This window comes from Primulina tabacum, chromosome 3, assembly GCF_025594145.1.
Source record: "Primulina tabacum isolate GXHZ01 chromosome 3, ASM2559414v2, whole genome shotgun sequence".
NCBI lineage: Eukaryota > Viridiplantae > Streptophyta > Magnoliopsida > Lamiales > Gesneriaceae > Primulina > Primulina tabacum.
In genome coordinates this window covers 17,048,961-17,062,034 of record NC_134552.1, presented here as the reverse complement: position 1 = coordinate 17,062,034, position 13,074 = coordinate 17,048,961, and the positions used below count along the sequence as shown (strand labels likewise).

At 37.8% G+C, this 13,074-nt stretch overlaps 1 protein-coding gene across 1 annotated transcript in view; it reads right to left on the bottom strand.

The window, feature by feature from the left end:
* LOC142538527 (transcription factor bHLH79-like) overlaps positions 1–12,573 on the bottom strand; it is a 40,925-nt gene extending 28,352 nt beyond the window's left edge. The window contains exon 1 of the mRNA XM_075643842.1: positions 12,221–12,573. Coding sequence (XP_075499957.1) covers positions 12,221–12,508 — 288 coding nt within the window. The 5' untranslated portion in view covers positions 12,509–12,573. The remainder of the gene's footprint in view (positions 1–12,220) is intronic.
* Positions 12,574–13,074: the final 501 nt, after the last annotated feature.

Genomic DNA, 13,074 nt, shown 5'->3' with positions numbered 1-13,074 from the left:
TAAAGTAAATATCATAATTTGATAAAACCATAAAATATTATTAGAATAAAAATTGTTTTTACATAAAAATCAATAAAACTCAAACCACAAGTTGACTCACTGGACACCTACTCTAATATTAGCAAATTAGAAAAAAATGAGAATAAAAGAAATAGAGATTATATGGAATGGAAGTTGATGAATTTTGATGTTAGTGGAAAGTTACAACCGTTGGTAGAGTAAAATTTGAAAGAAGATATCTTTTTTATCAATTTTTCCACAAATTATTTGTTAGCAATAATTATTTTCAGGGTTATATATGGAATTCGACATTGGTGTAACGAAGTTGGATTAAAACATATGAAAATTTTTTCTTCCCTCTCGTAGGGCTTCTTCCCTCTCGTAGGGCTTTCTTCTCTCTTCTCAGTTTTTCTGATTTGAGTGGTGCTGATCTCTTGCTTTCTTCTTCGTGTCCATTCTGGCGATGGATCCGGATGAAGTGATTCGATTGGTGGAAGAATTGAAATTGTCTAGCGTGCATCTTCAAAAGGAAACCCTAAACCTTGATGATGGGGACTTACGTATTGGTGCTAAACGCCTGGAACACTGATTGGTGGCCAAAGTGCTAGCGCCTAAGTTGATCAATGTGGTGACGTTTAAACAGCAGATGCCGAAAATTCTCCAGGCCACCCGGTCGATCGAGATTGGCTCTCTAGGGGATAACTTCTTTACCCTGGATTTCACAGCGGTTGCGGATCGTCGGCGGGCTATTGTCGGGGGGCCTTGGAATTTTTTCAGAGACTTGGTTGTCTTTGCAGAACCACGAGGGTTTCAAAACCATCGCGACTTGAGGTTTGATTCTATCTCAATATGGGTCCAGTGCTATAATTTTCCCCTTATATTCATGCAAAGGGATGTATTACTTAAAGTTGGCAGCCTCATCGGAGAGGTGGAAGAGATTGATACACTTGATAATGGCTATGCCATAGGGAGGTATGCGCGTATTAGAGTCCGTATTGATGTTACAAAACCTTTAAAAAAAGCCATCAGTGTGTCTGTCAATAAGGACTCGGAGAGTATTTTTGTCATCTTGGCCTATGAGCGCCTTCCTTCTTTTTGTTATAACTGTGGCTGCTTAGGTCACCCTTTTAAGGACTGCGAGATGGCTCTAGCTGCGAATGGGAAGCTGGCTTATGGGGATTGGCTCCGGGCGACTAATTCTTGAGGAGGGGATAAAACAAGGAGATCATCTCCTGGTCTTAACCAGGATCATAGCTCTGCGACCCCGATTGGTACTGATCAGTCCCTGAGCGAGGCCAGTAACTCTTCATCAGCTATGGTTAAGCACACTCCGACAACGACTTCTGTCCTTGGTGGTGACACTCCTTATAAATTGAAGGGGGACAAAGCAATACCTGCAACCCACAGTAAACTTTTTGATTGCACCCAATGCCCTGGGATCTCTCTTGAGCCCTCACCTTCGTCGATAATTTTAGAACATCCTCGGCATCATACGGTGCCTGTTGATGGGGCTGGCCAGCTCTTGTCTGCTATTGAAGCTTCAGGTGTTGTAGGGTCTTATGGGCAGCACCACGATAAGAAATTGAAATGATGGAAACGTCATGCCCGGGATCATGGAGCGTCTATCAGTAATCGAGTTAGTGGGTTTTTTGATAAAGAGAATGAGTTGAGGCAGGTGGGCAATAGCCTTGGTAGAAAACGGGTGCTCGAAGAGGACACTAATCCTATTGATAGTATTCCAGCGGCGGTGGTTGCTAAGCAACCCCGCCGATATCCATGAGTTGCATCGTTTGGAATGCTCTGGGGCTTGGGAACCAACGGGCATTCCGGGAATTGCAGCGGCTTATCGCTGAAAAGAACTCGTCCCTCATATTTCTTTGTGAAACAAAATTAAGGGACTTTAATTGCAAGCGTTGGAAAGTTGTTTTGGGTTTTTCTGGGTTATTTGTAGTTAACTGTGAGGGCAGAAGTGGAGGATTGATTCTGTTGTGGAAGGAGCCTTTGAATGTCACGGTGCTTTCTTATTCTCCTGGGCATATTGATAGTATAGTGCAGCATGGGGAGAAGAGATGGAGATTTACGGGCTTTTACGGCCACCCGGAGGCGAATAACAGACATATCTCTTGGACGCTCCTGCGTCGTCTGAGTTGCATGCATGAATTGAGCAGGTTTCCGTGGATCGTTGGCAGTGATTTTAATGAAATTTGCTTCGACACAGAAAAACATGGGGGTAACCCACGGCCCCTGGGGCAGACTAGGGCGTTCTGAGAGGTGCTTGATGCTTCCAACCTCCAAGATCTCCATGCTGAGGGGGAATTCTTTACTTGGGTCAATCGTCGTACTCATCCCAATGTTGTTTTTGAAAGGATCGACAGATATGTGGCTACTTTTGAGTGGAGAATCCTTTACCCTGCTGCGAGGGTGCATAATCTGGAATTTTTTCACTCAGATCACCGACCGATTTTTATTGAGCTAGGAGGACCGCATCCCTCGCAAGCTCGGTCCTCGGCCTGTATGAGATTCGAACAACTTTGGGCCACAGAAGCAGACTGTTCAGATGTTATTATGAGGGGATGGAACAAGCAGAATACCTCCTTGTCACTCCCTAGTAGGCTGGTAAAGTGTTTGGAGCTCCTCAGGACTTGGGCAGGAGACAGTTTTCGAAAGTTGCCATTACAGATCAGAAACAAACGCAGGCAGCTGAATGCTTTGCGCACCCATGACCAATGGGCTCTAGCTGGGGATCGAATTGGGCAGTTGGAACGTGAGGTGGAGATGCTAGCTACTAAGGATGAGCTTTACTGGAAGCAGCGCAGTCGGGTGAATTGGCTTGCACATGGTGACAGAAACTCCAAATACTTCCATGCATGTGCATCAGCGCGTCGAGCTAAGAACCATATCAAAGGGCTTGTCTCTTCACACAGGGATTGGTGCACTGACACCGGGAGTATGGCAGAGATTGCTCAAAATTATTTCTCCGACTTGTTCTCCTCTAGTAACCCCTCGGAGGAAGACAGAGCACAGATTTTGAGTCAGGTTTGCCCTATGGTTGATGATCGATTAAATTATGCCCTTTGTGCCCCTTTTACAGGAATTGAAGTTAGGAAGGCCCTGGTTGATATGCATCCAGATAAAGCGCCAGGGCCGGATGGAATGTCGGTGTTCTTTTTTCAGAAGTTCTGGGAAGTGATTGGGGAGGAGGTCACGATGGAGTGCTTGAATATTTTGAATGAAGGAGCCCCTCTTGAGGACTGGAATGCCACTACCATTACTCTGATACCTAAGGTCGCTACTCCTTTGACTATGAAGGACTATCGGCCTATCAGTTTGTGCAACGTTTGTTATAAAATTGTTGCTCGCGCCCTCACGAATAGATTGCGTCCCATACCCAAACATACTGTGAATGAGTTTCAGAGTGCTTTTATCCCAGGTAGACTGATCTCTGACAATATTATTCTGAGCTTTGAAACGCTGCACTGGATTAGAAGCAGAAAACAGGGACAAAAAGGCTACGCTGCTTTAAAACTTGATATGAGCAAGGCTTATGACAGAGTTGAGTGGTCTTTTCTTGAAGGCATTATGATCAGACTGGGCTTCTCTCGATGTTGGGTGGAGAAGGTTATGCGATGTGTCAGAACAGTCAAGTACTCTTTCTCTCTGAATGGTGATCTGGTTGGGAATGTCATTCCGAGCAGAGGACTGAGACAGGGAGACCCTCTTTCTCCCTACTTATTCGTCCTATGCGCTCATGGTTTATCATCTGCTCTCATCTCACTTGAACAACAACGGCTGATTTCTGGGGTTCAAATGGCCTCTTCCTGCCCTTCTCTTACTCATCTGTTCTTTGCTGATGACAGTCTTTTGTTCTTCAGAGCTACAATGGCAAACTGTTTCGCGGTAAAGAATTGTCTGTTATCATATGCGAAGGCTTCAGGACAGCTTATTAACTTCGAAAAATCTTCCCTCTCCTTCAGTCCGAATACTAATGTGCAGCTGGCTGAGAATATCAAGTCTGTGTTAGCTATCCCAGTGGTTCACGCCCACGCAGTGTATTTGGGCCTCCCAGCTGTGTCTATGCGGAGTAAGAAACTGCAATTCAGATATCTGGTGGAGAGAGTAGTGAAGAGAATACAAGGTTGGGGAAACAAAACTTTTTCGGTAGGGGGTAAGGAAACATTGATCAAATCGGTACTCTAGTCTATCCCTACTTATGCCATGTCCTGCTTTCGTATCCCCAAATCAGTGTGTGAAGAGATAGAACGTGAATGCTCTAATTTTTGGTGGGGAGTGGACGCAGGGAAAAATCGTATGCACTGGAAATCTTGGCAATCCTTGTGTAAACCGAAATGCATGGGTGGCTTGGGGTTCATACAGTTGGAGACTTTCAATCAGGCCCTATTAGCTAAACAGATTTGGCGTATTATCTCGGAACCTGATTCTTTGGTGGCCGGTATTTTCGCCATCAAGATATTATGGAAGCCGAAATGGGCAGCAATCCTTCCTCCATCTGGAGAGCTTTGATGTGGAGCCGTTCTTTACTTGCTAAAGGTTTGTGTTGGAAGGTGGGAGATGGGGCACGTATTAATACGTTTGAGGATATTTGGCTTCCGGGTCCTAGAACCTGTCTAGCACCGATTCCTGACTACGCTTCATTCTCTAAAGTGAAGTCCCTCATGGTGCAAGGAAGATGGAACGTGCCTCTAATCCAACAGATTTTCTTTCCACTTATTGCTCAGAAAATCACCTTTATTCCCATCACTCTGACTAATAGAAAGGATGCGAGATTTTGGAAATATGACCAGAAAGGTAAATATTCGGTACGGGATGGATATAAGGCTGCCCTAGGCCTCTATGATCAGCCCTCTTCGTTTTCGGCCCCTTTCCAAAAGGATTGGTGGAAGTTCCTGTGGTCTTTATCGATCCCTCCTAAAGTGAGAATATTCTGGTGGAGAGCGCTTAATAATATTATCTCTACGGAACAAAATCTTCTTGCACATCATGTTCCAGTTACTGGAAGGTGTCCTTTGTGTCAGTCTAACTGGGATACTTCCAGTCATGCCCTTTTCTCTTGTCCGGCTGTGAAATCTTGTTGGAAAAATAGCTGGATTTGGTCATCTCTTAAGCAGCTTCGCCACTTGGATGTGTTTGATATATTTCTAGGGATTAAGGAGAAGCTGAATAAACCTGATTTCGAGTTATTTGTCATGCGCACTTGGGCCACTTGGAACGAGAGACTTCGCTTCCTTCATGATTGTCATGGCAAAGCTCGAGTTTTGGATGCCGACTGGTGTGAAAATTTGCTCCGGGATTACCGTGCTGCACGTGATTCAGTAACGAGCGGCTCAAAGTCACCTTTGATCAGCTCTCCAAGCACTTGGTCTGCCCCGTTAGCTAACCAATTTCGGTTGGATGTGGATGCAGCTTATAAAGAGGGATCTTCCAGGTGTGCAGTTGGTGGTGTGATTCGGGATCATGAGGGACAACCGATTCTGGCTTTCGGAGAATTGATTGATAAGGTCCAATCTGTTACATTGGCCGAGCTTTATGCCATCCAGGTCGGCTTGATTATCGCAAGGCAGCACAACATTCAGATTCATCATATCACCTCGGACTCTCTTCTTGCAGTGCAAGCAGTCACAAGGCCAGAAGAGGATCTTAGTTATGCGGGCTCTATTGCTGCGGATATTAGCATTCTTATGGAGGCTCTCGAGAGCCCTCATCTTACTCATGTTAGGAGATCAGCTAACCGGGTGGCTCACTCGGTTGCTGCTTTTGCTTTTTCATCCTCCTCTCATTTTGTTCGGGAGCATGGATCCTTTCCTTTGTGGTTGATTAAACTTGTAATTGCGGACCTATCTTCATATTTATAAATTACAAGATTTCAACTGTCAAAAAAAAAATTGGATTAAAGCAGTTTCTATAATATGCTAAAGCTTTATAATATAGTAAAGATGTATCTAAGGAACTAATACAATGCTTTTTATTTTGGGCTAATGGTGGTCTAGCATTAATTTAGTACTAGCAACCTTGTCCATGTATTGTGTTCTTTTATACTTGATTTATACACAGGATTTATGATTATTTTTTTAATTTTAATTATTATTTGAATAACAGTGATACAACTATATTAAATATTTACTTTGTATATTGGATATTGTGAATATTTGAATTTGTTGATAGATGGATATACGTAAAAATCAATTGATGTCACATGAAAGTCATACAAAATTAGGTTGGTATAAGGTCTCATAATATTATGAAACCCTCTTTTTAATTTGATTTGATAGTACTTTTGGAGATGCATTACAAAATATGAATTTTATAGTAACTTAAACCTATAATTTATGCATAAGTACACAATTTTATAGCAACTTTAACCCTAATTTAAATTGCTTTTAAGTCCAAATATTTTTTTATTAAATTCAACTAGATATACATTTTATTTTTCAAGATTATTTTATTGATTAAAATTATATTATAATTAATAAATATAATAAAAAATTATTAAAATTATCAACTAATAAATTATCTATTTAATTATAAAACATTATAAAAAGTATAAATATATAATAAAATGAATTTTTTCTCTATCTATATTATAGTATTATAATTATATTAATAAATTAAAATATAAATATATATTTTAATATATTCATACAAATATAATAAAATAAATATAATTATTTATATTTAAATTAAAGTTCAAATCGAAAAAACCACGTAGCATATTAGAAATTCCCAAACAAAGTGAATAAACTTTTGATTGTTGGAATCACACAAATCAGGATAATACATGATATTTACATGTCGCTGTGTCAGTTCTCCTGCCACCAGGTGTAGATTTTTTCAGAAGAATTTTTTTTTCATTTTGAACATTTTTCCCATTCCTTAAAAAATCAATACTAGATTTGAAAAAAATAAAATAGTGATTCCAGTTGCTTCGATTGTCCGACATCAATACATCCGGGCTCCAACAAATATAGTTGTTTTATTATGTTTTATCAATATATAAAAATATATTTTAGAAGTATATATGATTTATTTATTGAATTGTAATTTTATTAACATAAACTATAATATTATTATATATATTAATAAATTTGTCTAAAACATTTTATATTCGAGTATATAATTTATCGAGATATATTCGTATTAATTAATAACTTTGATATTTAATACAAAGAGTACGACACTTATTTATTATAATATAATTTTAAAATACATATTCTATTTTTAAAAAATTTAATAACTAAGATGATTTTAAAATAAAAATATATATCTAATTCAAAATATTAATAATATTATCTACTAATAATAATAATAATAATTAGACTTAAAAACAATTTAAGTTAAGGTTAAAATTTATTTTTAGTTGGATCATGTACCAATTAAGTCATTTACAATAGTTCATATGTTAGTTTGTCAATTAATCAATAGTCGTGTATCAAAATATTTTTTAATGCATTATCCAAAATAAAAGACAACATATGTATAATAACTTTTCGACATTTTTATTTTTGTTATTCAATTATGTTTGAGTTTATCACAACGTTGGAAAAACCTTATCAAACTTCTTTCTTCCCCTGGAACTTATAAGAAGTCATCAGCAATAACCTCAAGAATATTAGATAGACATTGCAAATTATAAACGTAATACTCGAAAGGGGGCTTCTGGTAGAGAGTAGTGTAAGCTTTCTCACATTGATCGGCGGCGTTAAACGCTTGCGTAGCCTGTTGACCGAGTTGACGATACTGCCCATGATTCAGATTATAGTATGCTGATGTTAATATGGAAGAAAAAGCAGGAAAATAAAAATTCTTGCAGTTGGTTGCTACGTTGTGAATTTGAGGATCGGTTGTGAAATACAAGACGAGATTGATCAAATTTCGAGTCATGTTCATGTTATCTATCACATTCCCAATGGCTAAATTTGCCAGCGCTGGGATGGGAGCCGTTTTCGTGCTCGAACTCGACCCGAAATCGGTTAAACAGTAATCCTGGTCGAATGTCTTACGACATACGTCTTCGAGTGCAGTAGCATCTACTGGTTTACAGAAGAAAGACCTGTCGATGACGAGTATTAACGCGAAGAGGAAGATGGTTTTGTTGATTGAAAACTCCATTATATTTTTTGGTTTCTTTCTTTTTGGTTGTGTGGTGTTTTGTTGTGACATTGATGTGTGTATATATATAGAGTGCATTGTAGGTGGTGAATGGAATATGTTGATTTCTTTGTGGATTATATGAAAATTTTCAAAGCTTTTTTTGGCAAATTATACCTGTAAAGTTCGTTATTGACATTTATCTAGGAAGTTGACTATTGGATTTTCTTTTATACATAATATGTAATCTTGCTACATGATCATGGCAATTTCTTGCATACTAATAAAATTCCAATAAATAAATATATTTATTGATAATTTGTAATATAGAATGAGCCGTTTTATTCATCTTTCTACATTATTCGGAGATAACTTTTAATGATATACTAGTAACCAAGCACACACGATGTGTAAAGTATAATACATAAATATTTTTGTTTTTAGAAAAATTAAACGAACGAATAAAATTAAAGTTTCTAGCATTAGCTGTTGGCATACCGTTTTTTCCCACTCAAGACGTAGTGAAAGTTTTACATTTTTTGTTTTGACTTTCAAAATGTTTGGGCATCGTATGATTTAATTTAATTTATCTTTGTATATTTAACACCAGATCCAACTATCCTAAGTATTTAGGTGGTAATAGCTCTTCTTGTAAATCGCTATGAACTTTGTTGGGATGCAATAATTGTCCCTGCTTGGTAGAACGATCGAACCGTGGTGCTTGAGCTGTGAAGGATCGCTTGCTGGGCATCTATGAGATGCTTCAAACAAAATATTCTCCAATGAGCTGCAATAGCTCGTGTTCTAAGAATATAAACACCGATGAATTAAATCGAGTTTGGTTAAAAACCAAGCAGAAGAAACTCGAAAGTAATCCTTTGTGAAGAAGACTGAATATTAGAAAACATTTTATCTTATGTAAACCGAATAACCAAAAAGAGACAGATTAGTTTTTGCATTCATCGGTTCAGTTATGGAGACAACTGAACTGACGGATACTCTAATTGATCCAAACAGTTTGAAAACAATAGTTAAATAGTTAAATACACAAGATATGTTTATGGATGTTCGGAGACTTCAACTGCTCCTTCGTCACCCCTTCTACCTCATCGGATATGATACACTAGAAGACTTTGATTTATACTGTTGACAACACCTTATACCGCAGCATCATAGGAAGTCTCATGTACTTGACTGCTAGCCGCTCAGACTTAATGTTTAGTGTTTGTTTGTGTTCTAGATACCAATCTAATCCTAAGATTTCTCTTTTAAAAGTCGTAAAACGTATCCTACGATATATAGCCGGAACCATTGACTTAGGATTATGGTATACTCACGAAACCAACTCGAATCTAGTAGGGTTCTCAGATGCTGATTGGGCTGGGGATTTGGATGACAGAAAAAGCACTTCTGGAAGCTTCTTTTATCTTGAAAATAACTTGATATCATTGCATAGCAGAAAACAGAATTGTGATTCACTTTCCAATGCTGAATCTGAATATGTGGCAGCAGGAAGTGGTTGCACTCAAATTTTATGGATGAACCAAAATGATAGAACACTATGGACTTAAGAGTTAAACTTTAATTGTGTACTGTGATAATTCTAGTGCAATCAACATTTCCAAAAATCCAGTACAACACTCTCGAACTAAACATATTGATATTAGACATCACTTTATTCGAGATCTAGTAGAAAAAGGATTGATACGAATTGAATTTGTTGGCACAAATAACCAACTGGCTGACATATTCACAAAAGCATTAGATTTTGAGAGATTCTCCAACCTTAGGAAATCTCTCAGCATGTGTTCTGCATAATCATATATAGATGTTGTCTCAGATGTTACAACATCTCGGACAACACCTAACATGCATGTGCATTTCTAGGACCTAGACATATTGCATCTGCATACATACTGTAATGATGTGTTGGAATAATGTTGTATAATCTTCTGGTGCACTTACGATTTCGTGTTCTATCTAAATTTAACACACTTGGATATGCTTAACAATCTGATTAAATCACAAAGTAGTTGACGGATGTTCATGCTCTCCATGACATTGTCCCATACGAAAGGCGATCTGAAAAGATGGAGTAGAAAGTCAAATCAATTATGCCTACTACATATGTTCTGTATCAGAAGAAAAAATTGGAAAAAGCTACATAAACGAGTCCAATGAAGACTGTGCTTTTAGTGTGGGAGCTACCTCTTCTGAGTTTAATACAGAAAGGAAAACATACGAAATTGGAAAAAGCTACCTAGAGGAGTCCTAAAGAAGACCGTTCTTCTAGTGTGGGAGCTACCACTTCTATGATCAGAATGTTGATAAGTCTCTAAGTGTGTAGAAAAATCGAAATAATTTTTGAAATTGGACGTGTTGTCAGAAGATGTTGCCAACATTTGCGAAAACACTTTATCTGTGAACATGTCTCATATTTGTTCTCATGTTTCTATTTCTGTTACATTCTGTTATTAGGCATACATAAGTCATGCATAAATATAACATTGTGAATATTGTTGTGTCACGCGGACATGAGTATCGTGACAAAGAAAATTTGATAAAAATCCAGAGTTTACGAAGAATTGAATTTAAGTGATCTTTCATGTCTAGTGGAGTTGAGATTCGATGTGGGGTTATTTGTGAAATTTTGAACAGATGTTGGCCTTGAATTATCTCAGAAATTTTTGAAAAACTGTTAAGCTCTTATCATTGCCTTTTTTTATTACTGTTGGAAGTAATTCAGTGGATTGATTCGTTTTTTTTTTTACCATTACACTGTTGTGTTGGGCTATGATTTAATTCTCTCAGTCACCTCTTAAATCTCATAATCTGCTTACTTATCAATTTGCAAACCCTAGGCATTGAAATTCATCCCGGCGATATTTTGTTCTCTCTCTTTGTTAAATCTTATCGTTCCGAATTTTTCGATTATTCTCCCTGTTCACAATTTGACTCGTGTAAATGGTAGGAAAGGATACGATCCTCTTGATATCCAGTAGTGAAATGGGTCATACGGAGGATGTTTCCCCACCTCCGGCAACATCTGAAGTCACACCCACTGCTCAGAATCTCCATATCATTCCGGCTATTCTAACTTCGGAACCCTTGGAGGTTATTGCTGCAGGAGAGCCAGGGAATCCTGCGGACCTCGAAAATCCACCTATGTTTAGGTTTCCGAATCCACCACGACCACCGTTGAGACGATCAAGACAACAGGCTGGGTATAACCCTGACCTTACCGGCAAGCGATTTCGTTACAAGGGCCAGCCCTCCACTCGCCCATCGCTTATTGACCCAGTAGAAACCTCGAGCGATGATTCACAAGTTAAGTCACTTGGGAAACTACATTACTTAATAAAACTGGAGACCTTGTTACATCCTGGAACCAAATCTTGCAGGATTTTCATCCTCTCACTGATCTTTTCCCTCCGAGCCTGAAAAAATAAGTGCGCTAATCAGAAACTACATTACTTACAACAACACACACTAAGGACATAAAAAAAAAAGCAGAAAAGATTTACTATTTCGGCTAGACTATGGCTATCAGAGGCTTGACCCCTTCTTGCTCTCACATGAATGTAATCTTTAGGCGGTTCACACTTACTCGTCTCATCGACTGGCTTGATACTTGTCCCTGAACTTGTTTCTCCTCCTGTTTTTGAGCCAACAATTTCCACCACTGATCTTGACACTTTGGTCCTTTTACTGTTTGGTCCATTCTATTGCACATAACTTTAATTTAAAAAAAACCAGCATTTTAATTTAAAATCTGTTTCTTTTCAGAATAAATGAATTAACTAGACAAGAATCAAGGAAAAACTATACAGATCAAGAATAATGTAGAATTAAATTAAAGCAAGTATAAACAACTGTTTGTGCCTATATGAAATTGCATTTTTAACATTACCCTGAATCTGGATAAGCAAGAAATAATAAACTCAAATATCACACCCAAAGCAGCCAACATCACCGATTATAAAATCAACTCTCTTTCATATCAGGCAGAAATCGTTGCTAATTAATTAAGAGTTTAAATGGGTAAAACCCAATAAAATAAGCAAATAATAATAGTTATTTTTTCAAGTAATATAAAGAGATCAGGGTAACGACTAACCACAGCATGATTAGCATTACTGGCCAAAACAAGCTTAGAGGAGAGACCATCAATGGAATTCCCAACTCCCCGTATCCTCTTCCCGCCGCTCAGCTCGGTCACCGTCGATTCCTCCAGCGAAGCATCTCCATCCCCGCCACCGCCGCCAAACGCCCCCAGTTCAACTCCTCCTCCGCCCAACGGAGACGAAATCAGCTCCGCCAAACAATACAAAGACGGGTTGTCGGAAAACATCAACGACGGGTCCATTACCGATATTTGGTGAATAGTGTTGACCAAGGCTTGCATGAAGTAATAGTATAATTGGAGAATAATGACTGTTTAGCGTGGAATTACAGTAGAGCACTGAGAGAGGAAATGTGAGAATTATTGTTATTTCATATTTTTGCTTTTTAAAAAATATTTTCTTGTTACTCTCAAAAAAATTTAAATTTTTTTGTCCCCAATTTCTATTTTCTGACTCCGTCTCTGCACATAATATTTAATTGAAACTACATACGAGATGTATGTAAAATAATGGATATGATATAATTTTTTTTTTTTTTTTTATCATCTAAACTAATTTTTGTAAATAATATAACCAAAAAATACATATTATAAAAATGTGAAATAAAATAACAAATAGTATGGATTGTTTCATATAATTTTAAAATAAATATTATTTTTACTCCTTTAAAGAAAAATGGTATGTGACAGTCTGTTGTTACATCAAAATAGCAAAGTAGAATATAAAACATGGAGACAACATTCAAGAAATCCATCATATGTTTAGTGGATCATTAGCTTTGATTTTGCTTGTTGAATGTCGACATTTGATTGGCTTTCATGCAAACTTTTTTATGTGCTAAAGTGCC